Raw genomic sequence first — 26,726 nt, forward strand, 5'->3', positions numbered from 1 at the left:
AGAGTGGCTCGGTGTGTTTTTTTATGCCAGCATATCTGTGTAAATATGTACACGCTTAGCCAAGTAACTCCACCCTGCCTCTCAGGCATGCTGCTAATGATTATCAGATCTCTTTTGCAATACCCTCTCCATCCTCCCCTTTCCTTCTCCTGAACTGGGAAGTTGAACAGTAGACGTGGAGGAGAAAAAATGAGTTTTCAGCACAGACAGAAATGAAGAAAAAAAATCACTGCATTAGCACACAAGTTTATTCAGAGTTTACTCAGCAGAATTTGGCTGTGATCTCCCACTCAGGGATTTACGTCTCTTCAAAGACTGCCATACTTACACCGCAGACGTCTTATGGTACCTACTTTTTGTATAGCCGGAGAAGCTTTCTGGGTCTGGTTAGAACTGGAGCTGCAGACATTTGCACACAGGCAAGCAGGAGATTAGATTTTGTCCTAGGGAAGATATTACTTTGTTGTTGATTTAGTATCATATATTTATACACTCTAGTTAAGTGGGAAGAAAACAGTGATGGGTATAAGTTGTGATTAAAAAAAAATAGGTCTCTTTTGGGATAATTCATAATGAAATTTGATCCTCAAAACTGGAGGAGACCCCATGTTGAGAACCTTTGCCATAGCATATTCTAGGGATGCACCGATACCAGATCAGATATCAGGCCGATATTGTTGAGTCAATAGCTGGAACGGATATCGGTGACAATGGAGCCGATGCATTCAATTCAATTCTATGTTTATATGCTATATACATTTTATACTGGAATTTTAATTATTGTTTAAGTTTTGACCAATTTGTTGCTGCATTAAAAAGGTTTACCTTTCAATTGTAATTCCTGATAATTTTGAAGTTTTATTTCACCAAGTTGCTGGTGTACGATTAATTATTTTAATAATAAATAACAATTCAATAAATGTATATCTACGTATATACAGCATTTGTTAGGAAAGCAATGTTTAAATCAAGCCTGATGTTGCCTTACACATAAGAGAATGATCCCAGTCACTTCCACACAGTGAGGCATACAGCTTATTAATTAAACACTGGTATCGGATCGGCACTCTGTATCGGCCGATTCCCAAAGCCCAGGTGTCGCTATCGGTATCGGGACTGAAAAGTTGGATCAGTGCATCCTTAGCATATTCAATACCAGGGCTTCTCAAACTTTTTGGGGCCAGGGACCCCTTAAAGTGGAGAACATTTTCCAAGGACCCCCTCATAATTGCAACACGGATTAAGCATATGCTAAAGAGAAACACATTTCATTTTGAATCATGTTAAAGTGGCAGTAGGCAGTATATTTGAGGGGAGAAATAGGTATTAACTTAACATAATATTGATTCATATTTGATCAGCGCTGCCTAGTTTGACCGTTTGGTCGGAGTTTGCGAGTGATTGACAGCCGGCTCTCATAGACAGCAGATGGACAGTAGACCCCAGATCAGCTCTTACTGCCTATTTTCCTCCCGTCTGTGAAATCTTGCAGATGCCGTTATAAGCACCGGAGGACACAGAGGCACATGATTTTTTTCAGGTTACCTGTGTCAGGCACTACTGTCACAATATAGCGACCGTTTTATAAAAATAACTATTTTTAATCAGATTTGCTCCAATCTCGCCTACATCAGCTTTAATACCACTTTGTTTTGCGCTGATATTCCGGGTGTTTTGTAATCAGATGTCTCTGTAGCTTGGCCGGCTTCATGGCTTCGTTTGCTAGCACTTGAAGACGCATGACGAATTTTGGTCTCTCGTCGCTCGATATAACTGTCGTCATACTTTCTCAATTTAGCGAGTTTGGGTTTAGCTACACTTGACGACGTGGACTGATTCAAATATTTCTCCATGCTTGCCAGCTAGCTTCTGGCTAATAAGCTAAGCTAAACATCAGCAGGAACGGTTCGTTGCGTCCTGAGTGAAGTGACTGATTCATGACAGATTGACGTGATGAGTCACAATCATATCAGAGTTTCTATTGGCCCAAAGCTAACGTGGGTGGGAGTAATGGACATGATATGCTTGTTTTATTGGTGCAAATGGTCCTCATCTGGAGATATGTACTTTTTAATGATACAGCACAGTTTTATAATTTATAGCAAATTATTTCGTGGGCCCCCTGACATGGACCCCTGGGGTCCCTGGACCCCACTTTGGGAATCACTGTTCTATACTTCATGTATACATGCATTGCAGATAGAGTATAAGAGTAAATCAGCTGCTTATCTGCATGACAGAGATGGAGAAGTCTACGCTTTATGACATACATTCCGCCTTCTCAAGGTGTCATAGCAAGATTAAAACTGTTGCTGCTGAGTAAAGAAAGAAGGTGCATGCTACAATAGGTTCCCTTCAGGCTCCGTTTTTCATCATACTTCATGGTTTGATATTTCTCCTGTCTGTCCAACCCCCTGTGGTGTCTATTTCTATGGGTGTCCCACTTAGCGGGATCCTGTTAAGTCAAATTAGTTTGTCAGCAGCATTCACATTTCACAAGTCACCGTTTTGCTTTTTACAGACACAGGCAGATCAAACAAAAGGCTGAGTTAACATCTTTGCACTTGTTTCATTTTTGCAAATGTAAACATATTTCTGTTGTAGTCGAAGGAATCTTTCAGTCTTGTAACAGAGAAATGGGGCCGCTGTTAGGAAAAATACTTTTTTGTGACTTCTATCCGGCCCAACTGGAGACAGCATTGCACCTTTTTGGATTAAACCAGCTGCGGTAGCGAGCTGCGCTGTGCATGTCAACACTAGACACCAGACAACATTACTACAAAAGAGCCTACGCTTGCCATCAGTACTAAACAGGTGTAACGTCAGGCTGTGTTGAAGACCACGGGCATACCTGATGGATCTTCGGAAATATTTTCGGCCGATTAGCATGTCACAGTTTAGGAGAGTTGATGCACACCTCCTCCTCCGTCCTCCGTACCTCTTGATATGCGCCTTCGGCGACTCAAGTGCATCAATACATTGTTTTCCAGTCGCAGCCGCGCCTCATTTTCAAACTGTATCGTTTGCCTTGAGTGAAAAATTGCTACGAGGTAAAAAAAAAGATGGCCAGGGCCAAGATCAAGCCGTGTAGTTGTCCCTCCATTGTTGCGTAGTTGTCCATCCATTGTTGCGTTCTGGAAGTCTGCTCTTCTTTGTTTACTTCCAAGAGTTTTCCATTATGGAAATTCTGACCAATTAGAGAGCAGTTTCTTTGCTTAGTAAACGCTGCCGTGTAAACACAAACCAAACTCGAGGGAATATGCAACATTGGAACAATTTGGTCCCTGATCCTGACCAGAGTAAACAAACTACAGGTGTGAAAACACCCTTACTCCACAATAATGGAACTGTCTTTGAGGCGACGTCAATCATTTACAGAAGTCACACTGTTATCGTCATGCTCCTTGTTGTAGTTGTTCAGCCTGTAATTGATGATGATGATGATGATGATTAGAATTCTGTTTTGTTTTGTCTAAACCTAACTTGTTTGACAGCTGAATGGAAATAGGCTGTAACGACAAAGAAGAGTGTTAACATTTTGGACACATTGGTGGCAGGGATGTGTTGTTAGTTGGATTAACATGCACCATGCAGCTAATATCCTACAGCAGAGCTCCAGCGTTGCGAGGCTGAGGACCTCCTCCTGCTGCACCGCTCTCTGGATGCGACGCTGTCAGCGTTCCCTTATCTGGGCCTCTGACAGAACCGGAGACATATTTGTGTTAGCTTGTGTGTGTGTGTGTGTGTGTGTGGGTGGATGAGTGGGGGGTATACGGCTTAACGAGATGTTGCAGATGTCTGTAACAGTTGAATGGATGAATCTGTCTTCTGAGTGCTGCCCGCAGCCTTACATGAGCGTTTTCTGCTTTGATTACCCAGGTTGCTGCTCAAAGCCGGTATCGACATAAACAGAGCCACCAAAGCGGGGACGTCTCTGCACGAGGCTTCCCTCTATGGCAAGACTGAAGTGGTGCGACTGCTGCTTGATGTAAGCAAATATAGCAAATATCATTTCAGTTCAGCTGATGAAGGCAGACACTGATATTTTTTTAAAAGACAATGTCTAAAACCAACAACTTCCCACTACAACTCCAGTGTTATTCTTTAATAATGGAGGGAGGCATTTGAGGGAGGGTTTGTTTTTAAACTGCGCCACCTCACCCACAATAATCCCTGGGTGTGTGTGTTTGTGTGTGTGTTTCTAGGCGGGCGTCAATGTGAACATGCGCAACACGTACAACCAGACAGCTTTGGACATCGTCAACCAGTTCACCACCTCCACAGCCAGCAGGGAAATCAAACAGCTGCTGAGAGGTCAGTAGCTCCTTTGAGTAGTTCAATGATGGGTTTTATGAAATATGGATTTCTGGTTGAGACAGAGGCAGGGGAAATAGTGAGGGTGAGGTCGCTAAATGGCAAAGAGAGAGGTCAGAATAGAGATCAACATCCTGATTCTGTGTCTTTCCATCTCTTCGCAGAGGCATCGAGCTCTCTCCAGGTCCGAGCGGTGAAGGACTACTGGAACCTCCACGACCCCACCGCTCTCAACCTCCGGGCTGGAGATCTTATTATGGTACGTGCTTTTTGTGTGTCGAGAAAGAAACTTTCTCTTTAATGAGTGTTGTTGTTATTGTGCCTCCGCAGACTCCTTGTAATTCTGCTATACTCCTGCTTCATGTCTGCCAGCTAAATTGACAGTGGCTCCAATAACAACTTTATTTGACCCTTTGTTAGCTTTGTTTGTGAAGCGGTTGCCTATTTATACGTTGCTTTGAAGATGTCAGAAGGGGTAAAGCTTTTGTTCTTAGTGCTCATATTGAAGGAGACAACTTAAAAAAAAAAAAGTCATCATAAAGTACGCATATCTGTAAAGGGGAGACTCGTGGGTACCCATAGAACCCATTTTCATTCACATATCTTGAGGTCAGAGGTCAAGAGACCCCTTTGAAATGGGCCATGCCAGTTTTTCTCGCCAAAGTTTAGCGTAAATTTGGAGCGTTATTTAGCATTCTTCACGACAAGCTAGTATGACATAGTTGGTGCCGATGGATTCTTTAGGTTTTCTAGTTTCATATGATGCCGGTATTACTCTAGCTTTAAAACTGAGTCCGCTACAACCTAAAAATCACAAGTTGCGTTAATGCGTTAAAGAAATTAGTGGCGTTAAAACAAATTAGTGTTAACGCGTTATTATCGCGTTAACTTTGACAGCCCTAATTTCCATAGAATGGAGCTCCTTTAAAATCCATTCGGCTGCAGGTCATTTTTACCTGCCGGCAGCTGCTTCACTCCACCTATTCTCTGGCAGGGGAAATCACAGGCAGTGTCAGGATTACATGATGAAGACTTGTGTGAGTGAAGGCTTGTTGTTGGGATTTGTGTGGGATGTTGCGGGGTAATTTAGTGAACCCTGAGCAGGAGACCACAGCAGAGAAACAGGAACAAACTTGCTGCCTGCTGTCACTACTCTCTGATTAACAACTTGTTTGCTCATTCCCCCCCGACCCACACACATATGCGCTGTTTGCACTAATTCATGTGCGTGCACATTTTTGTTTATGTGCTCACCGCTGTGTATTTTGATACCTTTTATACGAGCCATTGTGACATCTCAGACTCCTGTATGAACTCGTATGCTGTTGTGCCGTGGTATCCTGTCAGGAGGCTGAGGTGTTTGTTTTCGTCCTCTCCAGGCATTTTGTTAACACTCACAATGAATAGATGCGTACTTCCAGCTCATTGGCTCTCTCATTATAGTCTTAAAAGCATGCCTGGAGGAGTTCAACGTGACATGCATGCTCAGAGTTGATTTACAGTTGACGTGATATAATGTTTGGAAAGCCATCTCCTGAGAAGATCCAAATCCCACCTTTTATTTTTTTCCCGCTTTAATCAAAGTCTTCACATCATTGAATCATTTGCTAGCGATTGTTTATGTTCCGTACTCTTGTCTAATGTGATTGTGAATCGTTGCGAGGCTAATGCCGTTTTGCAGTGACACAAACATTTCAGCTGAAGCGTGCTCATGATTTGTTGGCATCAGGTCCTGGAGCAGCATTCAGACGGCCGCTGGAAAGGTCACATCCATGACACCCAGCGGGGGACGGACCGGGTGGGATACTTCCCCCCCTCAGTGGTGGAGGTCCTCAGCAGACGAGCAGGTAGACACACAAGCAACTCGCACACCACATCTGTATAAACTCAAAGACACTCAGTGGTGAAAAGTACTGTACTGAAGTACACATTTGAGGTACTTTACTGGAGTATTTCCTTTTTTACTGCTGCATAATAGAAGGAAATATTGTACTTTTTACTCCATTTTTATTACATGTATTTTATCTATAGTCACTAGTTACTTGGCAGATTAAGATTTTACATGTATGACTCTTATCAAATATGATGCACTGTTATTGGTTAAACTACCCAACAGTATATAAAGTTGAAGTACGTGTACTAAAGTGCTGTACTTAAGTACAATTTTTAAGTACTTGTACCTTACTTAAGTATTTCCATTTTATGCTACTTTACATTTCTACTCCACTAAAGTTCAGAGGCATGTATCGTACTTTTGACTGCACCACATTTATTTTAAAGATTTAATAGCTAGTTAATCACCAATTTCAGTTTTAATGGAAGACCACTGAGAGCACAGCAATAATAAATGTTTACTATATCATACTCTGACTATGATAACTTTTTCCAAGTGCCGGATAGGACTTCACAAACTGGCGGGGCTAGAGCAGATAAAGTGGTGTTAAAAAGGCTAACTTAACCCAGGGCATTGGTTATATATCTGGGCTAAGAATATAAACCGATCAGCCATAACATTATGACCACCTGCCTAATATTGAGCAGGTCCCCTTTTTGCCGCCAAAACAGCCCTGACCTGTCGAGGCATGGACTCCACTAGACCTCTGAAGGTATGCTGTGGTATCTGGCACCAAGCCGTCAGTAGCAGATCCTTTAAGCCCTGTAAGTTACGAGGTGGGGCCTCTGTGGATCGGACTTGTTTGTCCAGCACATCCCACAGATGCTCCATTGGATTGAGGTCTGGAGAATTTGGAGGCCGAGTCATCACCTCGAACTCGTTGCCATCCACATGATGTAAAAGAAAACGTGCTTCATCAGATGCACTGTGTGTTCTGACACCTTTCTATCGGAACCAGCATTAACTTTTTCAGCAATTTGAGCTCCAGTAGCTCTTCTATTGGATCGGACAACACGGGCCAGCCTTCGCTCCCCACGTGCATCAATGAGCCTCGGGTCTGACCCTGTTGCCGGTTCACCGGTTTCCCTTCCTTGGACCACTTTTGGTAGGTCCTGACCACTGCAGACCGGGAACATCCCACAAGAGCTGCAGTTTTGGAGATGCTCTGACCCAGGCGTCTAGCCAGCACAATTTGGCCCTTTTCAAAGTCGCTCGCATCCTTACGCTGGCCCATTTTTTTCTGCTTCCAACACAAAGTTCAAAGCTCAAAATGTTCACTTGCTGCCTAATATATCCCACCCACTGCCAGGTCAATGTTATTCACTTCATCTCTCAGTGGTCTTTGGCTGATCGGTGTATATCTACACTTGTACACAAGCAGGATCTATCATGTTGGCATGCATGATCACTGGGGGGTTCAGCATGCTTGTAAATCATCTAATTTAATCCCTGTGAATAAAAGGAATATGATCCCTATGCTTGTTTTGCAGCTGTAAAGCCATTGACATTCAAACAGCGGGACAAGCACAGTGAGGGGTCAAATAACAGCTACAGACATAGATGTGAACGCAAGCCAAAACATTTCATTTCAAGGTCTTCAACAAGCCAGGAAACACACACACACACACACACACATACACACACACAGACGAAGATACTCACACACAGACACACATTAATAGGATTACTATGGCCAGATTGCAAAGTGTCAGCTCAGTGCTAAAGCCCTCACAGTCTGCGATGGGATATTGTGTGTGTGTGTGTGTGTGTGTCTGCTCATGCTTGAGGGAGAACAGACAAGAGAAAGAGAGTTTGACTTTAAGTCGGTGACAGGCTCTTTGCTTATGAGGCAAACTCAGTAATGTGTGTGTGCGCACGTGTCTATGTGTGTGTGTGCCTGAGCTCTGTGATAATGTCAATGGTGTCAGCAACCGTGGACCAACAACACACAAAGGAAAAGTAAGCCCTCTCAGCGTCGCTGGTGATCTTACACTCTCTTTCAGCAGCCTCTTATGTAACGCCAGAGGGGATTTACGGTGAATTTGCCCTTTTTTAGCTGTTGTTCCAAATACTCAATGAACAAGAATACATGATGAAGTTCATAATGTGCTCACCAGACTTCAAAAGGGTGTTTTTTTTGTTGCCGTCTTACAGCCCGTTCCCGTACCTGTGCATGCAGTTCAAGCTGACAAACACGCATGCATGTACCTGAACTTCTTTCCCTCACTCATGCATGCCAGCCTCAACCCAAACCTGTCTCCCTCACCCTAGGGGGCACTCTCTCCCGCAATGCCTCCATGCCTTGCCAACGACTACACTTTGCGTCCAGAGCTCCTCCCTCAATCCAAGGCCCCGCCCCTCAGACTGATGACTCATACACCCTCGGCTATGATCCCACAGGTATACACACACTCACCAACTTCTTCCCATCTCTTTGGTTTCTGTTGACCACCTCTGACACATTCTTGTCCTCCCAGGATGGATTATTGAACAGACCTACCGGGCACAGGGGCCCGGGGGCCCAAGAGGTCAGGGGGCTCCCCTCTGTTGGAAATGACTGTTATCATTTCTTGTTGGAAAGTCAATCAAATACAACAAGATGCAAAACAACTACAAAAAGAAGCAAAACAACTACAAAGAGACGTAAAGCGACCACAAAAGGACAATTACGAACATTAAAACAAACAAAACGACCACAAAGAGGCGCGATACGACCACAAAGAGACGCGATACGACCACAAAGAGACGCAATACGACCACAGTGAGACGCAATACGACCACAAAGAGACGCAATACGACCATAAAGACACGATATGACCTCAAAGAGACGCGATACGACCACAGTGAGACGCGATGCGACCACAATGAGACGCGATACGACCACAAAGAGACGCAATACGACCACAAAGACACGATATGACCACAAAGAGACAAAATACGACCACAATGAGACACAATATGACCTCAAAGAGACACGATATGATCTCAAAGAGACACGATATGATCTCAAAGAGACACGATATGATCTCAAAGAGACGCTATACGCAATTTGCATTCAAGGTTTGTAGTCGTTTTGTTTCAAGTTATTTATTGGGATTGTGCACTTACATAAAAGCAGTCGTTTTGCTCAAACATTTTTACTGTATTAATTTAGAGATCTTCCAAAGTAAAAGTCCCCAGAAGTGTATGATTCAACTTTTTCCCAGGGTCTAGTGTTAAAAAAGTTTACACAAAAATCCCAATAAATCGTAATATCGAATCACAATACTTGTAAAATCGCAATACTTAAAAAAAGCAATACATATCAAATCGGCACCCAAGTATCATGATAGTATCGAATCGGGAGATAGGTGTATCGTCCCAGCCCTAGTAGGACCCCGGCCCACGGCCCTTGTTTCCTTTGTGTCAGTCTGGGGGTCTTGCTCCTACATAGGAGGGATGGGGGGCCCTCTACGTGTCTGTGCCCAGGGGCCCGTTGTCTCATAATCCGTCCAGGTTTCACATTTCCCTCCCAAACAGCACCCTTGTCCCAGTCTCCTCTCAATCAGTCCTCTGGTGCTCAGTGTCAGCTTCATACAGTAGGTCCACTCCCAGCCACAGTATACAGTGAGTGTGTGTCTAAAGTGTGTGTGTGTGTGTTTGTTAGGTGCTCGACCTGACAGTCAGCTCTCTGTCCCAACTAGTCCTGCTAGCTCCACTCAGGACATTTGGGTCCTCAGGAGCTCTCCCACCGGTAAGGGTGTGTGCTCCCAAACCCCTGCCTGCCAACCAACCCTGTGTGATCCTGTTGACCTGATCCCACTGCACCCATTCTGATAAACTGGGCCTCTTTACGGAAGCTTATTCCCATCTTTATCCCTTTATATCCCAAAATCCTAACCTTACCATGCCCCCCCAGCCTTCTGCCCCCCCCCTGCCACCCACACCCCAATAATCCAGTAACCATAACCACTGAGTTACCTCGCAGCAGGACATAATGGTAAGTGAGCAGCGCTGCTTTAAAGCCTGACTGTTTTGTTTTTAACAGCTTGCTGGTGCTGCTGCCTCCACCCTGAAAGCTTGTACACAGCGGATATATGAAAAACAATTATCTTAACAAGTCATTTCATGTTCAAAGTGTTGTTGTGAAGATTGTAGTTTTGTTTTTCATAAGCAAAGAGATAATGACATGATATATAATTCCAGATCATTTCTGAAATTGGAAACATTTTAAAGGAACACTTTGATATTATGGTAAATACATTAAGGCACTTTCGGTTTAGAGTTAGATGAGAGGATTGATATCAATCAAAGCTAGAGCCGGTATATAATAAGCCTAGTTTAGCATAAAAGCTCACTAATTATCACTTATCTTGTTTGTTTAATTCATACGAAAACAAAAATGTTCTAGGGGGAGTTGCATGCTGTAGTTGTCTTTCTGGAATGGATAAACTGTTTGTTACACCATGTAACTCTAAAGCCGTCTACACATGCTGGCTGTGCCCTTGTTTTCCTTTATGGGGAGAGCGGTATCGCCCGACTAGGCGGAAGCGCACCGCTCGAAATCACCACCTAACGCTGCTCTTAAAGTTCAAATTATTTCAACTTTAACCTGGGTACCGTTGACTTTTCAAAGCGCAGCCAATGAGAACAGCTGCAACCGTTGTTGCCTAGAAACAGTGAATGGCGTTCGTGTGCTCTTGCGGTTAGTGACGAGCAAATCTCTTATCACGTGAAGGCAGCTTTACCTTGCACGGCAGCTGGATTCTCGTGGGATCACAAGATCACACGGAAAATACATCCTGTCAGGCTTCAAGTAATGCGTTTGTGTCCGAACCTCAGCTTCCTGTGAGGAGCTACTGGCAGCTACGGGCGTAGTTTAGGTGTGTGACAACACGGAGAGGCGACTGTTTGTTCTAAACAACAACGGCGGCTCCTGGAGAGGTTGGCGTAGATGCTACAACATCATCAGTTCTATCCGAATCGGAGAGTATTTCTTCATTAACAGAAGCGCAAAGAACGACACCAAAGGCTTTTCTAGATGGAAGTTTTTGCTCTTCTCCCAACTGGCTTCTGCAAGAGTTCGATTGACAAATGGTTCATCCAATCACATGCCAAGTATTTTTTTTGAGCAGTTTCCAATGACGGCGTCTCAAACGGTTCTGTTTAACAAACCAGGTTAATGTTAACCCCCCTAAAATCACAAATTGTAATTTTTACATTTCTGTTAATATATGGGTTAAACAAATGATATGCAATTGGTGAACTTTAGACTTGTTAATAAGCCTATGTTTTAAACTTTGGACAGAGCCAGGCTAGCTGTTTCCCTCTGCTTCCAGTCTTTATGCTAAGCTAAGCTAATCACCTCCCAGCTCTAGCCCCATGCTGCCCACAGACATGAAATTGGTTTTTGATCTTCTGATTTAACTCTTGGGAAGAAAGCAAATAAGTGTATTTTCCTAAAATGGTAAACTAATACTTTAAGGGTGAACAGGAATTTCTAATGACTTGTTAAAATAGTTTTTTTTTTTGCAGTTCATTCAGACCACTTAAACCTCAAATGACCCCCTACAATCTTGCCTCTCTCTCCTGATTTCCGAACTAGCAGATTCTACGCATGTCTGATTCTACACTGTGATCTCTCTCCGTCTGTTTTCTCTCAGGTGACAGAAACAGCGTCGGGAGTACCGGCAGCGTGGGCAGCAGCCGCAGCGCTGGCAGCGGCCAGAGCTCCGAGAGCGGCCACAGACAGAACGGGATTCAAAATCGCCACAATGCTGACACTGGCAAGGTTAGATCTGCTCCTAGTACTACACAGTGTCATCGCGATTCACTTGCTTGAACATTTGAATGAGCATTTTAATACAAGACTTGCCATGTTGGATATTGTCTGCAGTGCACCTCAGTAATCTCAGTATTATCTCAGCATTGCATCTTCTGTCATGATTTTGTGTGTGCAGCTGGCTCCCTCTGCTGGTGAATTAGGAGACCGTCTCCACATTGCAGGAGCAGACCACAGCAAACAGGCTGATGGATCCACAGGTTGGTCAAGGAATAAAACCTCTTCTGTCTTCTTCCTGTGTTTCATAACAATTCTATCAATTCTAATGATAAGATTTCTCCATATGTCACCTCTGGTTACCCCTTCGCTTAGCATTATAGCTTAAACAGTCTTGAATTACATAACTTGGGTATCACTGTAAAGCTGAGACTCTTGTGGATCCAATGAGCCCAACTGTATTCATGTGTGATGATGTTAGTCCCCATAGTAGCCATTTCATTGTAGTGAGACCATTTTTTTAAACTTGACCTCACTTTATAAAATGACCTGTGGTGACCTCTAGGATAATCACAGCCTCATGAAACTTTACAGCCACAAACTACAGACCTAGAGCATTCAGAGGATGGATGACTTTCCTAGCTACTTTGACAATAAGGGGGTTTCTGAGCAGTTTCGAGAACAGAAGTGCCCGCCATCCAATCACCGAAAAATGCAATTCTTGCAGAAATCTCCAAATTTCAAAAGTGTTTGATACCAAAGACTTTTTCTGTGGTGTTCCTCAAGGTCTTGGTGTCTTAATGTGGTATTTTGGAGGGATTATTGATCATTTTTATCAATTCTCGAGTTTTAAAAATGGTTAAATTTAGCACAAAATCTGTGTAACAAATGGTACCAACCCAAAAAATGCTGCAACAACTTATGAGACATAATAGAGCATGGGGCTGGCCATCATATACTTCTATCATAATGTTCAAAGCCCTTATACACTTTCATGACTAGAGCAACTTGACACACATTGCTGAGCTGCATCTCAAATTAATCTTCAGGTTTCCAGCGTTCAGATGATGTACACCACTTCTAGTGACATCTACTCTTGACTTGCTATCTTCCCCTAAAGACCGCCTGTACCCCCCTAAAAAAAAGACAAAAACAGGTCTATGAGACTGAGACTAAGATGAATTTTTAGGACTCACACCCAAGGTATACATCACGGTAAACAGCATCTAGATACTATTATTGTAACCTGTTGTAACATCACCGTAACTACTTCTACCTCAGGAATGCGTTTAAAGATAAACATAGCAGTTTTGTTCTGCAGGCTGAGCTGTTATTGCTGTGAGTCTGAGAGGAAATGAGATGGGAGGAGAGAGAAAAGGCTTACCTCACCTCACCACAGAAACCAAAAAAACCACAAGCTTCTTTCAACCACACAACCCATAAAAGCCCCCCGATCACCTCTCTGAAGAGACACTAGAGGCTGGCAGAATTTATGCGTGTGTGTGTAGGTGTGCACACGCTGTTCGATCTGTGCGGCAGGTGCAGAAACATGTTGCAGCAACCCTCTGGACTTGCTGAGAAAGGGGCTTTGAAAGTGTTTTGGAGTGACATGCTAGATGAAGCAGTGGATCTCTGTTGACCTCAGGCTGAATAGGAAGGAGGCTCATAAAGTGGAGGAGGGAGGGGTCAGAGGGAGGAGACAGGAACAGAAGCAGAAAAAGAGCAAAACATATTTGTCAAATGAAGGAGAAAGAGAACAGATCAGATGACTAAACTGGAGGAAATGTCTGCTCCATGTGAAGGATAGTGAGAATTGAGGGATGAAGTGCCAAACATCAGGAGCTCTGCCGCTCTCCTTCGTCCTGAAGGGTAAGAAGTCATGCTTGATGTTTTGTCACCGCTGCAGGGGATCAGGCATTTTATTCACATTTAACTTTCCTTTCTGTCGCTAGATTCAGTTGCTAGATGTGACCAGAGGATTCTACTCTAGGGATGCACAGATCCGACTTTTTCAGTCCTGATACCGATAGTTTTACCTGGGCTTTGGGTATCGGCCAATACCGAGTACCGATCCGATACCAGTGTTTAATTAATAAGCTGTATGCCTCAATGTGTGGAAGTGACTGGGATCATTCTTTTATGTGTAAGGCAACACCACGCTTGACTTAAACATTGCTTTTCTAACTTTGTACAACAAAATGTAACAAATAAATACATAGATATACATTTACTGAATTATTTAATATTAAAATAATAAATTGTACACCAGCAACTTGGTAAAAAAATAAATCTTCAAAGTGTAAACCTTTTTAATGCAGCAACAAATTGTTAAAAACTGAATTAAATTACTAAATTAAAAACTAAATTAATACTAACTAAAAAGCTAAATTAAAAAATAATTAAAATTCCAGTATATAGTGTATAAACATAGAACTGAATTGAATAAACTGGGCCCATTGTCACTGATAACCGATCCAGCTATTTGAGTCAGTATCGGCCCGATATCCAGTATCGATCCAGTATCGGTATCGGTGCATCCCTAGTCTACTCACCTCAGTGTTTGTTTATTGAGACAATATCGAGGCAGTGAGGTGAAACCAGAGGAAATGCTCCTGATGAACTGAAAGTTTGAAAAATTAAACAAAATTTAACATTAGTCCTATGTTTTGTAGTTTTTCATCCCTTCTGTGTTTAGGACTGTCAGGTGCAAAGAAAATGCCTGTAAAACAAGATGAGATCTTTAAAGGATTTGCCTCTAGACTTATATTGGTAATATAATATGGAGTCAAATGTTTTTTGAAGTGTGCTGACTTTGTAATTTTATTTGGGTTTGTGAAGAGCAGCCAAAAGCTTTTTCTCCCTGAGGCCAAATACCTCTCCACTAGTTGCTGTGTTTGACTCTCTTGGGAGACCACGGGCCCCTGAGCTTCACAGCAGAGTAGAGAAAAATAAAACTCCAAAAACAGAGCAAATAAAAAAAAAATACAGAAACATAAGCAACATAGAAAACGGGAATGTGACATGTTGTCTAGACTGAAGAATACCTCACATTTGGCCTCGGGGCTTCTAAACTTTTGGATGAACCTAAAGTTATACTTAAAAAGTTTTGGGAAATACACTTTACTCACTGCGGTTGAAGATGAAAAGATTGATCACTCGCTTGTCTGTGCGTTTAGTAAAGAACTGGAGTCAGGACATGATTAGCCTAGCTTAGCATAAAGACTGGAAACGGGGATATGGCTTTACCTTGCACAACAGCTGGATTCTCGCAATATACTTTGATCAGTCATAACATTATGACCTCTGACAGGTGAAGTGAATAACATTGATTATTTCGTTATAATGGCACCTGGCAGTGGGGGGGATAATTTTAGGCAGCAAGTGAACATTTTGTCCTTGAAGTTGATGTGTTGGAGGCAGAAAAAATGAGCAAGCGTAAGGATGTGAGCGACTTTGACGAGGGCCAAATAGTGATGGCTAGACGACTGGGTCAGAGCATCTCCAAAACTGCAGCTCTTTTGGGATGTTCCCGGTCTGCAGTGGTCAGGACCTACCAAAAGTGGTCCAAGGAAGGAAAACCGGGGAACCAGCAACAGGGTCATGCCGCACGTGGGGAGCGAAGGCTGGACCATGTTGTCCGATCCAATAGAAGAGCTACTGGAGCTCAAATTGCTGAAAAAGTTAATGCTGGTTCTGACAGAAAGGTGTCAGAACACACAGTACATCGTAGTTTGTTGCGTATGGGGCAGCGTAGCCGCAGACCGGTCAGGGTGTCCGTGCTGTCGTAATGTTATGGCTGATCGGCGTATAATATAATAATATAAAATCCACCTTGTCAGGCTTCAACTAATGTGGTTCGCACCAATCAGCGTCCTGTGAGGAACCACTAGCATCTACAGGCTTGGTTTAGGTGTTTGTGATGCGACACAGAGAGGCGACTGTTTGTTCTAAACAACAATGGCAGCTCCTAAAGAGGTTAGCGTAGATGCAGCAACAGCATCAGTTAGGGCTGCCCTAACCTTCTTAGTTGATTAGTCGACTAATCGGTCATTTTGGTCGTAGTCGACTTAAGATTTCTTAAGTTGAATAGCAATATTTTATGCTTTTTTTTCATGCGGAAGAAATTTATGAGCACATCACTAAAGGCTTTTCTCGATGGAAAATATGTTTTTTCGCTCTTCTCCCGACTGGCTTCAGCAAGAGTTTGATTGACAGATGGTTCATCCAATCACCTGTCAAGTACTTTTTTGAAAGTGCCTGCCCTTTTCCAAACAGTTTCCAATGATGGCTTCTCAAACCATCTGGCGCGTCAGGTTAGAAACAGCTTGCCTGGCCTGTTCAAAGTTAAAAAATATGCCCACCTTGTATCTTGTTTGTTTAGTCTGTACTAATCAATACTAGTTTTTGGCAAACAACAGTTTATCCATCTACCCAGTATACTTGCAGTGTCGGTAGCACTGGTTGCTGGATGCGGTCGGTGAGCACAGGTTTAGGATGGTGCCAAAACTGGCAACCTCACGGTGATGAAATCGCTGCACCCGTCTTTGTTAATCTTTCCAGTAATCAACGTAACCTGTTTTACTGTAACCCTGCTTTCCGGCGCATTTGTGACGTCGGACGTGACACACCAGAAATACAACAGAAAGATTACTTGTTTCTTGGCAATGGGAAAGGAGTCTATCTCCTATTCCCCACATATTCGGGTTCATTTTGATGGGAAAAGGGCATAACTAAGTGTATTAGTGCGTGTAGAAAGGTGCTTTATAGACTGTGATAATTAAAAGGTACATGGGCCCCCTCAGGATGGATGTCTTAAAGAGAAGAAAGAGAAACAATTAAAACGCTGGCCTCGGGCAAAAGATGAAGAAAATGGGAGGAAAGGTGCATTCCTCAGAGATCTGTGGTCATGTGTCATGACTCAAAGAGAGATGAGTCATGAGTGTGTTCAGTGGGTTTTCAGATCAGGTAGATAACACACCTTCACTCACCTGGAGAGACCCAACAACAACCCCCATCCCAGACAGCTGCAAGACTCGACAGGATTTAACTTAGTTTGACACGACTGAGAAACTATATTAGTAACTTGCTCAAAGGTGTATTATTCTTCTCATTTGTTTGCAAACAGTTTTGATTCACTCACCAGACACTTTGTTACTGTCGAGTCTTTGTTCTGTCTTTGTCTGGGCGGGTCTTAGTGTTCTAAAGGTGTCCTCTTGCTTCCGTCAAGGCGTGCTGACCCGTCACTCACTCACAATAAAGCATTGTGGAGGTTGTCGTCCTTAAAAGATTGATCATGTGTGTTTTCTAGGTGGTTCCCGTCGGCAGGTCAACGGCACTCTTCAAAGAGGCTTCGTGAGGCCAGAAGAACTTCTGGAGGGCAAGGTGAGTTGAGCTCAGCGCCCCTTTCCCACTGCACAAAAAAACCCAAAAACATCTGGCTTTTGTCTTTAGTGGGAAAGGTTACAATCGGCATTCATTCCCGGGACAAATGACTCGTGCGATGCCAGGTGACCCACGTTGAAGTGAATATATTATGAGCTAGAATGGCACTCGGAGAGCACAGACCTCCGCCAAGGTGCGTGACTTTAAAAACAGATCACAACTCACAGCTGGCGGTATCGTGAGGTGGTCGGCTTATTATTAACACGGTGTGTTTCCATGTAATGTAACGCCGGATGCCTCTCTCATTCAACATTCTTACAAATTTCCTTAATCGCCACCAAAATCTAATGGATTGTTAATTGTGCCACACCCCACCCCTCCTAAAGATTTCATTCAAATCCATCTCGAACTTTTGGAGTAATCCTGCTAACAGACAAACAAACAAACAAACCAACGCCGGTGAAAACATAACCTCCTTTAGGGCCATTGGCCTTGGCGAAGGTAATCAACAGGGATTTGGACAATTATTATAATTTATTAACGTAGAAAACATACAATTAATATGCTCTCCTCAAAGGCACCAGACTCCATTGACAGAAACAGTAATTTTATCTTGCTGATTGTCGTAAAACAGACTTCATTCAAACTCGACAGAAACTAAATAAAACTCATCAAAACCGTCTTGGTTAGTCTTTCCACTATTCCAACAATCACCAACTCTGATTTGGTTGATATAAACCCTTAATTCATCGAGTTAGAGGTGAAAAGAAACAGCCGTTACATGCTCTCCTCAAAGCCACCAGACTCCATTGACCGAAACAGTAATTTTACCTCGCTGATCATTGTAAAACACACTTCATTCAAACTCGACAAACAAAATAAAACTCATCAAAACCGTCTTGGTTAGTCTTTCCACTATTCCAACAATCACCAACTCTGATTTGGTTGATATAAACCCTTAATTCATCGAGTTAGAGGTGAAAAGAAACAGCCGTTACATGCTCTCCTCAAAGCCACCAGACTCCATTGACCGAAACAGTAATTTTACCTCGTTGATCATTGTAAAACACACTTCATTCAAACTCGACAAACAAAATAAAACTCATCAAAACATTCTTAGTTAGTCTTTCCACTGTTCCGACCATCTCCAACTCTGGTTTGAGAGTTTGAAACAGAGACTGAATAAGTAACAGATTTTAAAAAAAGAAGACCTCCGTAACATTTTTACTGTTTACTAATCCTGCTTTCCGGCGCATTCGTGACAAAAACACAAAAACATAGGAAAAAAAACAGAAAGGCTACTTGTCTACTGGCAATGGGAAAAGAGTCTGTTGACTATTTTTAGCTTCATAAGCCTCATAAACATCATCCCTCTCTGTTGTCAGGACTCTGAGGCCATCTACCAGTGGCTGTATGAGTTCCAGCTGGAGCAGTACACAGCCAACTTCATCAACGCAGGATACGATGTACCCACCATCAGCAGGGTGACCCCAGAGGTGTGTGTGTGTGTGTGTGTGTGAGAATTAGTATTTTAGTATTAATTAATTAAATCCATTTATTGTTTTTGTTGAATGTGTTTCTTGCTTGTTTTATTCATTTGCAACACTTTTTTCTGCTATGCACTTTCAGCCACCTTCTATCTCCATATTTTTTGCATGCCTGCATGTATACCGCATGATGTATATTATTGTACTGTAAATCAAGACCAGTTAATTTACTAAGAAGAAATGTGGCATCTTTATTAACCTTCTTGCTAGGGCTGTCAATCGACTAAAATATGTAATCGCGATTAATAGCATGATTGTCCATAGTTAATCGCGATTAATCACAAATTAATCACACATTTTTTTATCTGTTCAAAATGTACCTTAAAGGGAAATTTGGCAAGTATTTAATACTTTTATCAATATGGGAATGGGGAAATATGCTTGCTTTATGCAAATATATGTATATATTTATTATTGGATAAAAGATTAACTTTAAAAATTAAAAACTTTAAAAATACTTTATTTGATTTGCAAAGAGATGCGCCATCTCACTGTGTGTGCCCTCTCAAAGTAGAGCTATGATGTTGGATGTTACAAGGACTGTGATAAATGCAAATCCCACTGATCTGTTCAGATTGCACGTTATTATCCCATTAACTTTGACAGCCCTAATATAAATATTCATTTTACTGTAGCAGTCAATCGCCAATATTTTAAAAGTTGCGTATTCACCGGCTGCCTTTGTGTGTTTTGTTCTTCAGGACCTGACAGCCATCGGAGTCACCAAACCAGGCCACAGAAAGAAGATCTCAATGGAGATCGGCAAGCTGAGCATCCCCGAGTGGCTGCCTGATTACATCCCTGTGAGGAAAACACCTCTAATGTTGTAACATTCATGAAATGCAGCTACTTACTGTTGAATTTGTTGTAATACTAATGTCTATACCTGTGTGCCATCATGGCTACACAATTGATACTGCTACTTAAAATCAGCAAAACACTACGTCCAGGATGATTGTGACTTTGGTCTCTTTTTGTCTTTGTTGCTCTCAGTCGGACCTGGGGGAGTGGCTGAGTGTGATCGGACTGCCTCAGTACCAGAAGCGATTGTGTGACAATGGCTATGACTCCATAACCATCGTCAAAGACATCACCTGGGAGGACCTGCAGGAGATAGGCATCACCAAACTGGGTGAGCAATTACACCGGATTTCTATGAAATCTGCTGTGGATTTCAGTGGTTTCCCCCCCCCCCCTAAGGATTAAGCTTTCTTTTGTGTCTCCAAACAAACTTTACACTTCACACATCATGTTGGTGTGAGGAAAATGGAAGCCTCTAGTGAGGCTTTGGACTTACAGATTCCTTTCATGAATTTCCACTCTACTTTGATTGATTTTACACCGTGTATATATTCCATATAAATGTTTTCGACATACTTTGTAGCACAAGAACATTAGTAGTAACTCAAAGAGGAATGACTGCTTTAAAACAACAAAAAGAACACAATCTTCCTCTTACAATTGAAAATTTGAATTAATAAGCAATGAAATGCACCCTTACTCAGTTCAGCACAGTTTTATCCTGCACCAGCCTGACTTGGGCTACGGTCAAATAGTCTTTTTTGCTTATGAAGGTTCCTGATTCAGTGAAATGACAGTATCTACTGTAAGTGGCAGCCATGATGAGAACTGGTGGAATTCTCTAAATGCTAAGGCAAGGTGCTTCAACGCTTCCTTTATCTTCTTTAGCATAGGGAACACTGGAACATCCTTTACGAATGGAAAGGAGATAATATCGTCCCACAATTCCTTGCGGCAGCAGCATTTAAAGTGACGCACCATCCGTCGTCACAGTTTAATCGTACATTATGGATAGATTCTGTTTTGGATTCTGTTTTAGACAGGAATTAATTGAATTAGTTAATTGTTTGTCACTGTACTCATTTTCTTTGTGTTATAAATAAAAGTTGCAACAAAAAAAAAAACATCCGCCGTTGCATAGTGTAAGTGCAGTCGGATTTTCTGAGCACCGCGGTTGTCTTTTCCTAAGTCCTGACGAATTCTTGACCTCATGACGTTTTCCATTGAGGTCAAGGAAAAGTGGTTAGGAAAAGATATAGGATGTCATTTTTTTTTTATTATTCCACCGCAGCCTTGGTCTTGTATGACCAGTAGCTTATTATGGTGGCTAACTTTAGATAGATATTGCTGTAACTCAGAGGTTCCCAAACTTTTCCATGCTAAGGCCCCCAAAAAATAGCATTAGCTTACGGCCAGGGATCCTCCTTTTGCAAGATGTTTTTAAAAACCTATTGACAACTGACATTTCTGAGTCAGTTTGCTGACTTTATAACTTTTCATTACTTGTGCTCCTGTTAAGTGCAACATATGCTGGTTGCACCTCATAGCAGCGCATCATTTGACACGTATCATGTGACACCTGTAGCACACTGGATGGGCCACACAGACAAACGAAGTAGTCCTGGTCCAGTAGCCAGGATGTAAATGTGATGAAATAGCTCTGTGCGTTGACACTGGGGAACAGGACAGTGATGTATCCTGATGCCTTACATAGAAAACAATAGGCACAGATGTTTTTATTATTATTATATTTATTATCATTTTAATGGTTTTAGTCTGAGTAAACTCTATCCAATGAGGAAGACCCTGAAATGTGTCTGAAAGCTCTAGCAAAAAACTGGTAAGTGGACCTTGAGTATTTTTGTAACTGACTCATTAGAAGCTGCTCTGTGTTGTATATTCAGCAGATTGTAGTGATTGCTATCTCTCTATTTCAGGCCATCAGAAGAAGCTAATGTTAGCAGTGAAGAGACTCAGCGACCTGCAGCGTTCTCGTAACCATGCCGACAGAGCCGGAGGCGGGACCCTCCGACGGAAGCCCCCCACCGCCCTGGAGCTGGTGGCCATCGAGCACACGCCGACGCACAATGCGCACGCTCACGCTACCGCCGACGACTGCTGCCCCTCCCCTCGAACCCCCAGGGCCCTCCTCTCCTTCCAGGACAGCGAGCTGAGCGCCGAGTTGCAGAACGCTATGATGGGCAGGGCGGGAGGAGGAGCCGCCGAGGCGTTCGGCATCAGGGGCGTGACCTCTGCAGCAGCTATATCTATCAGTCAGGAGAGCATTAGCATGCGATCACGGGGATCAGGGAATTCTGGAAATTCTGGAAATTCTGGAAATTCTGGAAATTCCAATTCAGGATATTCTCAAGATCACCAAGCCGCCCAGTCTTCAACCAGGGTATCCAGCCGGTCAGAGGAGAGTCTGGGGTGTGGTGCGGGAGAAGAGGCCAAGCGTGGAGGGAGCAGTCCTGGAGATAGAGGTCGACAGAGACCCACAGAGATGTGGGAGCACCTGAGTCGCTCTGCTACTCCCAACAAACTGCCCTTCTCTCCACTAACACCTCCGCTAACCCCCAGCAAGATGCCTCGCTTTGCCTACCCGGCCGTCCCACCAAAGGCCAAACACTTCCAGTCCCCTAACCGCCTCTCTCAGCACCACCCGACCACCTCCCCTTCCTCTCCGTCCCCGCAGCCTTCCCCCTCACAGAAGGCCTTCAGTTACCTCCACGCCCAGGCCGGAGGCGTCAACGGGGCTCCACGGCCGCTCTCCAAACCGCTGCCCGGAGCGGTCCTTCTGCTGGGACCCCTGCCTGGACAGGGCCCAGCTGATGTCGCCCAGAGGGGCCCGCACAAAAAGCGCGCCCAAAGCCTGACTCGCTACGCTTTGTCCGACGGCGAGCCAGACGATGACGACGACCTCGCTCCCAGCTGCACCTCAGCTTCCTCTGCGGTCATGCCCTCCTACGCCACCCTGTCGCGCAGGCCGGGACGCGGGCACACGAGCGCCACGGGGACCCAACGGCACTTCAACCGCAGCCAATCGTTCGCTGTGCGATCGCGACGCAAAGGCCCACCCCCAGTGCCGCCTAAGAGGATGAGCTCGGTAAGCGGCAGCCCGACACGCCAACCGGGAAACGGGAATGTGGTGGAGCCAGAGGTGAAGGGAGGGGTGGAGACGGAGGGTGCGGGCAGCGTGAGGAGCATCGCAGCCAGGCTAGAGGGAAGCAGCAGCAGCAGCAGCAGTCCATCCAGGAGGATAGATATACCACCAACTCACATCCAAGTTTCACCTGTTTTCATCCCCATTTCCTCCCCAATTCCACATGGAATGACTCCCCACATCATCCTACACCACTCCAAACCTGTCCCTGCTCTGGGCCTGGGGGGCCTGAGGAGGACAGGAAGTGAGAGGACAGAAGTGGAGATTGACAGACAAAGAGGCGGAGGCACACAGGGATCACTAAAAGAGAAAGCAAGGCAAAGCGAAAGAATTTCAAAGAGTGCTACTGCATCTCCAAAGCACACTTTTGGTGAACACCTCCCTTTTGCCGATGAAGGCAACCTCACTATCAAACAGCGGCCCAGGATAGCAGTTGCCCCCCGCACAGACGCTGACGTCAGGACTCCTCCAGAGCATCCGGCACAGACCCCGAACAGCCTGGACCTCCCAGAGTTCAATTTGAAAGAGTCTGACACGGTGAAAAGACGACACAAACCCAAAGACAAAGACTCGTTGACACCTGAGGAGGCCACCTCCCCCAGCAGAGACTACAACCACCCGCAGACCAACAGCCTCCACACACCTAATGATGTCAGGGTGCCGAGCGATGATGAATCTATGAGGCCGGGGAATATGTTTCAGAGAGTAGGCTCCATGGGAAAAGGCCCGAAGCCTCCAGTGTCCTCAAAACCTTCCAGTCCTCTTAAACAACCGCCTAACAGCAAACCAACAACCCCTCAGAAAACAGTTCAAGCTAGTGCACAAACAGCCATTCCTAAACTCACCAGCGTACAGATTCACACTGTCTCTCCAAAGCTGGGCGCCATGATACACTCAAGTATACCCAGCTCCAAGCCTGTGAACCCACAGACAGTGATGTCCAAGCCTGAGAGTCCACAGAAAGCACCTGTTTTGTCTGTATCAAGACTCCCTCAGCCCAGCATGGTCCCGGCATCAACAGCAGGTAACACTGACCAACTTAAAAAACTACTAAAACTAAATCTGACTCATTAACAAATAATATTTTGGCCCAAATTTCTTGATTTATTTCGGATGACAGGTTAATCCATCTCTTATTGTCCCTCAGGACTGAACATCATTATGGTCCAGAGCGTTGCGTTCGCTGCTCCGTCCTCCCCAGCTCCGGCCCCTTCGTACCCCACCTCGGCCCCACTGGGTCAGGCAGGGAAAACAGGGACACCCCTAGTTGGTGCGGCTGGTCTGGAGGTGCTGGCTCAGAAGAGGCTGGAGCAAACCAGTACATCACTGGAGGCTGCTCTCAAAGTGGTGGAGAACCAACTGGCACATGGGAGCACTGTGGACAGGTAAGCACGACTGATCTACACTAGGGCTGCACAATGTATCGTTGTGATGTAGGGCAAATCAACCCAAACACGTCAAGCTACAATTTTTTTGGTGCTTGATACAAAAGGGAAACTCGTTCAGTTCTCATTTTTTACCATGGCTAATCCACTGTTTCCCATTAATTACCTACAGTCGAGGTAGGTACGCCACAGTTTCAGTATAATATGCCATAAAAAATGTCAAAAAAGTCATAGTATAGTATGCTATAAAAAATATCATTAATAGGTCATAATATAATATGCCATAAAAAATGTCGTAAAAAGTCATGGTATAATATACCGTAAAATGTCATAAGAAAGTCATGAAAGTCTTTTTATAGTATGTTGAAAAAAGAGTCAAATAAGTCATAGTATAGTACGTCGAAAAAAAGTCATAGTATTGTAGTAATAATAATAATAATAATAATAATAATAATAATAATGATACATTTGAATTATATAGCATTTTTCAAGAAATTCAAACACTTTACACAGTTAAAATGAACATAAAGACAACATCATAATATTTATCATAATATTGTTTTCATAAAAAAAGTCAGTTTAGTATGTCGAAAATTTCATGATAAAAAGGTCATAGTATAGTATGTTGAAAAGTTCATGATAAAAAGGTCATAGGTCGTATGTAAAAAGGTCGTATGTCGAAAATTTCATGATAAAAAGGTCATAGTATAGTATGTCGAAAGTTTCATGATAAAAAGGTCATAGGTCGTATGTAAAAAGGTCGTATGTTGAAAGTTTCATGGAAAAAAATGTCATAGTATAGTACTTCGAAAATTTCATGATAAATAGTCATAGTATAGTATGTCGAAAATGTCATAAAAAAAAGGTCATAGTATATAATGTCGAAAATGTCATGATAAAAAGTCATAGTGTAGTATGCCTGAAAAAAAAAGTAATATATTATGTCGAAAAAACAGTCACAGTATAGTATGTAAAAAAAAAACAATAGTATAGCATGTTAAAAAAGAGTCATAGCCGGTGTGCGCGGCGCAGCAAAAGCTCTACCGGAGAGGCCAGACACACCGCCACCCGACGGTAAAGATCGAAGTAAGCACGCTTCACATATTGACCGTCATATATTCTTGTAAAATATCCGGTGTAATCTGCAACATCTGGTGTTGTCACGAGTTTATTAACCGGTGGGAAATTTCCCCTCACCGTCACATCTCTAAATCAGAAGGCTTGTAACAATCCTATTTGTTTTCGCAGTGGCGGCAGCACAGTGAAGGCTGCGGGAAATATTCTCGATGACATCGGCAACATGTTCGACGACCTGGCTGACCAGCTGGACGCCATGTTGGAGTGACAAGGAGATCAAAATGAACCTTTGATGCTGGTAAAGAACAGAGACAGTGGAGGGATCATCACTCTGGATGAATCAATAAGATGCTTTATTTAATCCCTCAAAAAGTGCACATTTGAGGATTTCCTGCACAACTTTCTTTTTCCAATATTGCCCAGTTTTTTTCCAACGCGAGCACTTCGCCTTAGGACACACACCTGGGAATGTTATTGGAGCTACTACAAACAGCAGCTGCGAGATCAGCTTCCTTAACATCTGTGTGTGTGTGTGTTCGGTATATTATCACTAAAAGGGAATAAGGGTCCATTTTATTCACATTACCTGTAAATATATATGGATGAGTCTATGGTGGCACTGTGTATGTGTGTAGTCAGATATCTTTATACTGAGTATATTTATACTTCTATATGTTTGTTTTTTAACAAATGGAGTTCCTATTGACTGTCTAAATCGTTCTAAGTGTATATTAGCATAACTGTGTTATATATATTTTGCTGCTTATTGTCTATAACATGGAAAAAAAAAATGTTTATTGTATTTAAAGCAGCATATTCCTGATGATATGATTTGACATGTTTTTTTTTTTTTTTTACCAAAGTCTTTTATCCTCTTCAAGAGGCACATTATGGGGCTTCTGTCAGCACAAAGTGAGGAAACATTCTTTCTTTAAAGCGTTCTCGGCAGTGAGAAGAGATGTGTATCAGACTGTGGAGCTCAGTCCACCTCCCACTAACAGTTTGGAAGGTTTTTACAGCTCGCCTCAGGGTGCTATGAAGTGAATTTACTGTAAGTGTGGCTGTTTTTCAAAGAATGGGGAGATGCTTTTAAACATTTCAAACAGTGGCCTGTTAACAAAGCATTTCAAAAGGTCAACCTTTATGAAAGAAGTTGTTCATTATTTAGTGACTGAACACTGTAAAGAGATCGGGAGTCTGGAGTGTGTAATTAAAGCCTTTTACATGTTTAATTCTAATCAATTAATACATTTAAATGATCCCAGCACATTCCAGACTCCGTTGAAGAAGAGCAGGGAGCGCTCACAAAGCAGTTACAGGGTTAACTCTGGTTTATGGTCTTACTTTCTTTACTGCTGCAATGAATGAATTTCCCCAGTGGGAATCAATACTAATAATTGGACTG

At 43.2% G+C, this 26,726-nt stretch overlaps 1 protein-coding gene and 1 long non-coding RNA gene across 5 annotated transcripts in view; one reads left to right on the top strand and one right to left on the bottom strand.

The window, feature by feature from the left end:
* The window catches only part of si:ch211-119c20.2 (caskin-2), a 66,741-nt gene extending 40,596 nt beyond the window's left edge, over positions 1–26,145 (top strand). For 2 of the 4 annotated variants that reach the window (XM_037755228.1, XM_037755229.1), the window contains exons 8-22: positions 3,880–3,988; positions 4,206–4,314; positions 4,479–4,573; positions 6,044–6,161; positions 8,480–8,608; positions 9,855–9,941; positions 11,851–11,978; positions 12,148–12,229; positions 17,275–17,348; positions 18,734–18,844; positions 19,597–19,698; positions 19,889–20,027; positions 21,634–23,883; positions 24,007–24,244; positions 25,493–26,145. In XM_037755228.1, the coding sequence (XP_037611156.1) occupies positions 3,880–3,988; positions 4,206–4,314; positions 4,479–4,573; positions 6,044–6,161; positions 8,480–8,608; positions 9,855–9,941; positions 11,851–11,978; positions 12,148–12,229; positions 17,275–17,348; positions 18,734–18,844; positions 19,597–19,698; positions 19,889–20,027; positions 21,634–23,883; positions 24,007–24,244; positions 25,493–25,589 (3,868 nt within the window). In that variant the 3' untranslated portion in view covers positions 25,590–26,145. The remainder of the gene's footprint in view (positions 1–3,879; positions 3,989–4,205; positions 4,315–4,478; positions 4,574–6,043; positions 6,162–8,479; positions 8,609–9,854; positions 9,942–11,850; positions 11,979–12,147; positions 12,230–17,274; positions 17,349–18,733; positions 18,845–19,596; positions 19,699–19,888; positions 20,028–21,633; positions 23,884–24,006; positions 24,245–25,492) is intronic. The other 2 variants (XM_037755230.1, XM_037755232.1) reach the window with 2 other exon arrangements.
* LOC119479513 lies at positions 2,044–3,985 on the bottom strand. The gene is made up of 3 exons (XR_005204692.1): positions 3,852–3,985; positions 3,607–3,696; positions 2,044–3,509 (listed from the first exon to the last, which is right to left on the bottom strand). It is a non-coding gene; the product is annotated as an uncharacterized LOC119479513 (long non-coding RNA).
* Positions 26,146–26,726: the final 581 nt, after the last annotated feature.

The sequence above is a fragment of the Sebastes umbrosus genome, chromosome 20, assembly GCF_015220745.1.
Source record: "Sebastes umbrosus isolate fSebUmb1 chromosome 20, fSebUmb1.pri, whole genome shotgun sequence".
Taxonomy (NCBI): Eukaryota; Metazoa; Chordata; class Actinopteri; order Perciformes; family Sebastidae; genus Sebastes; species Sebastes umbrosus.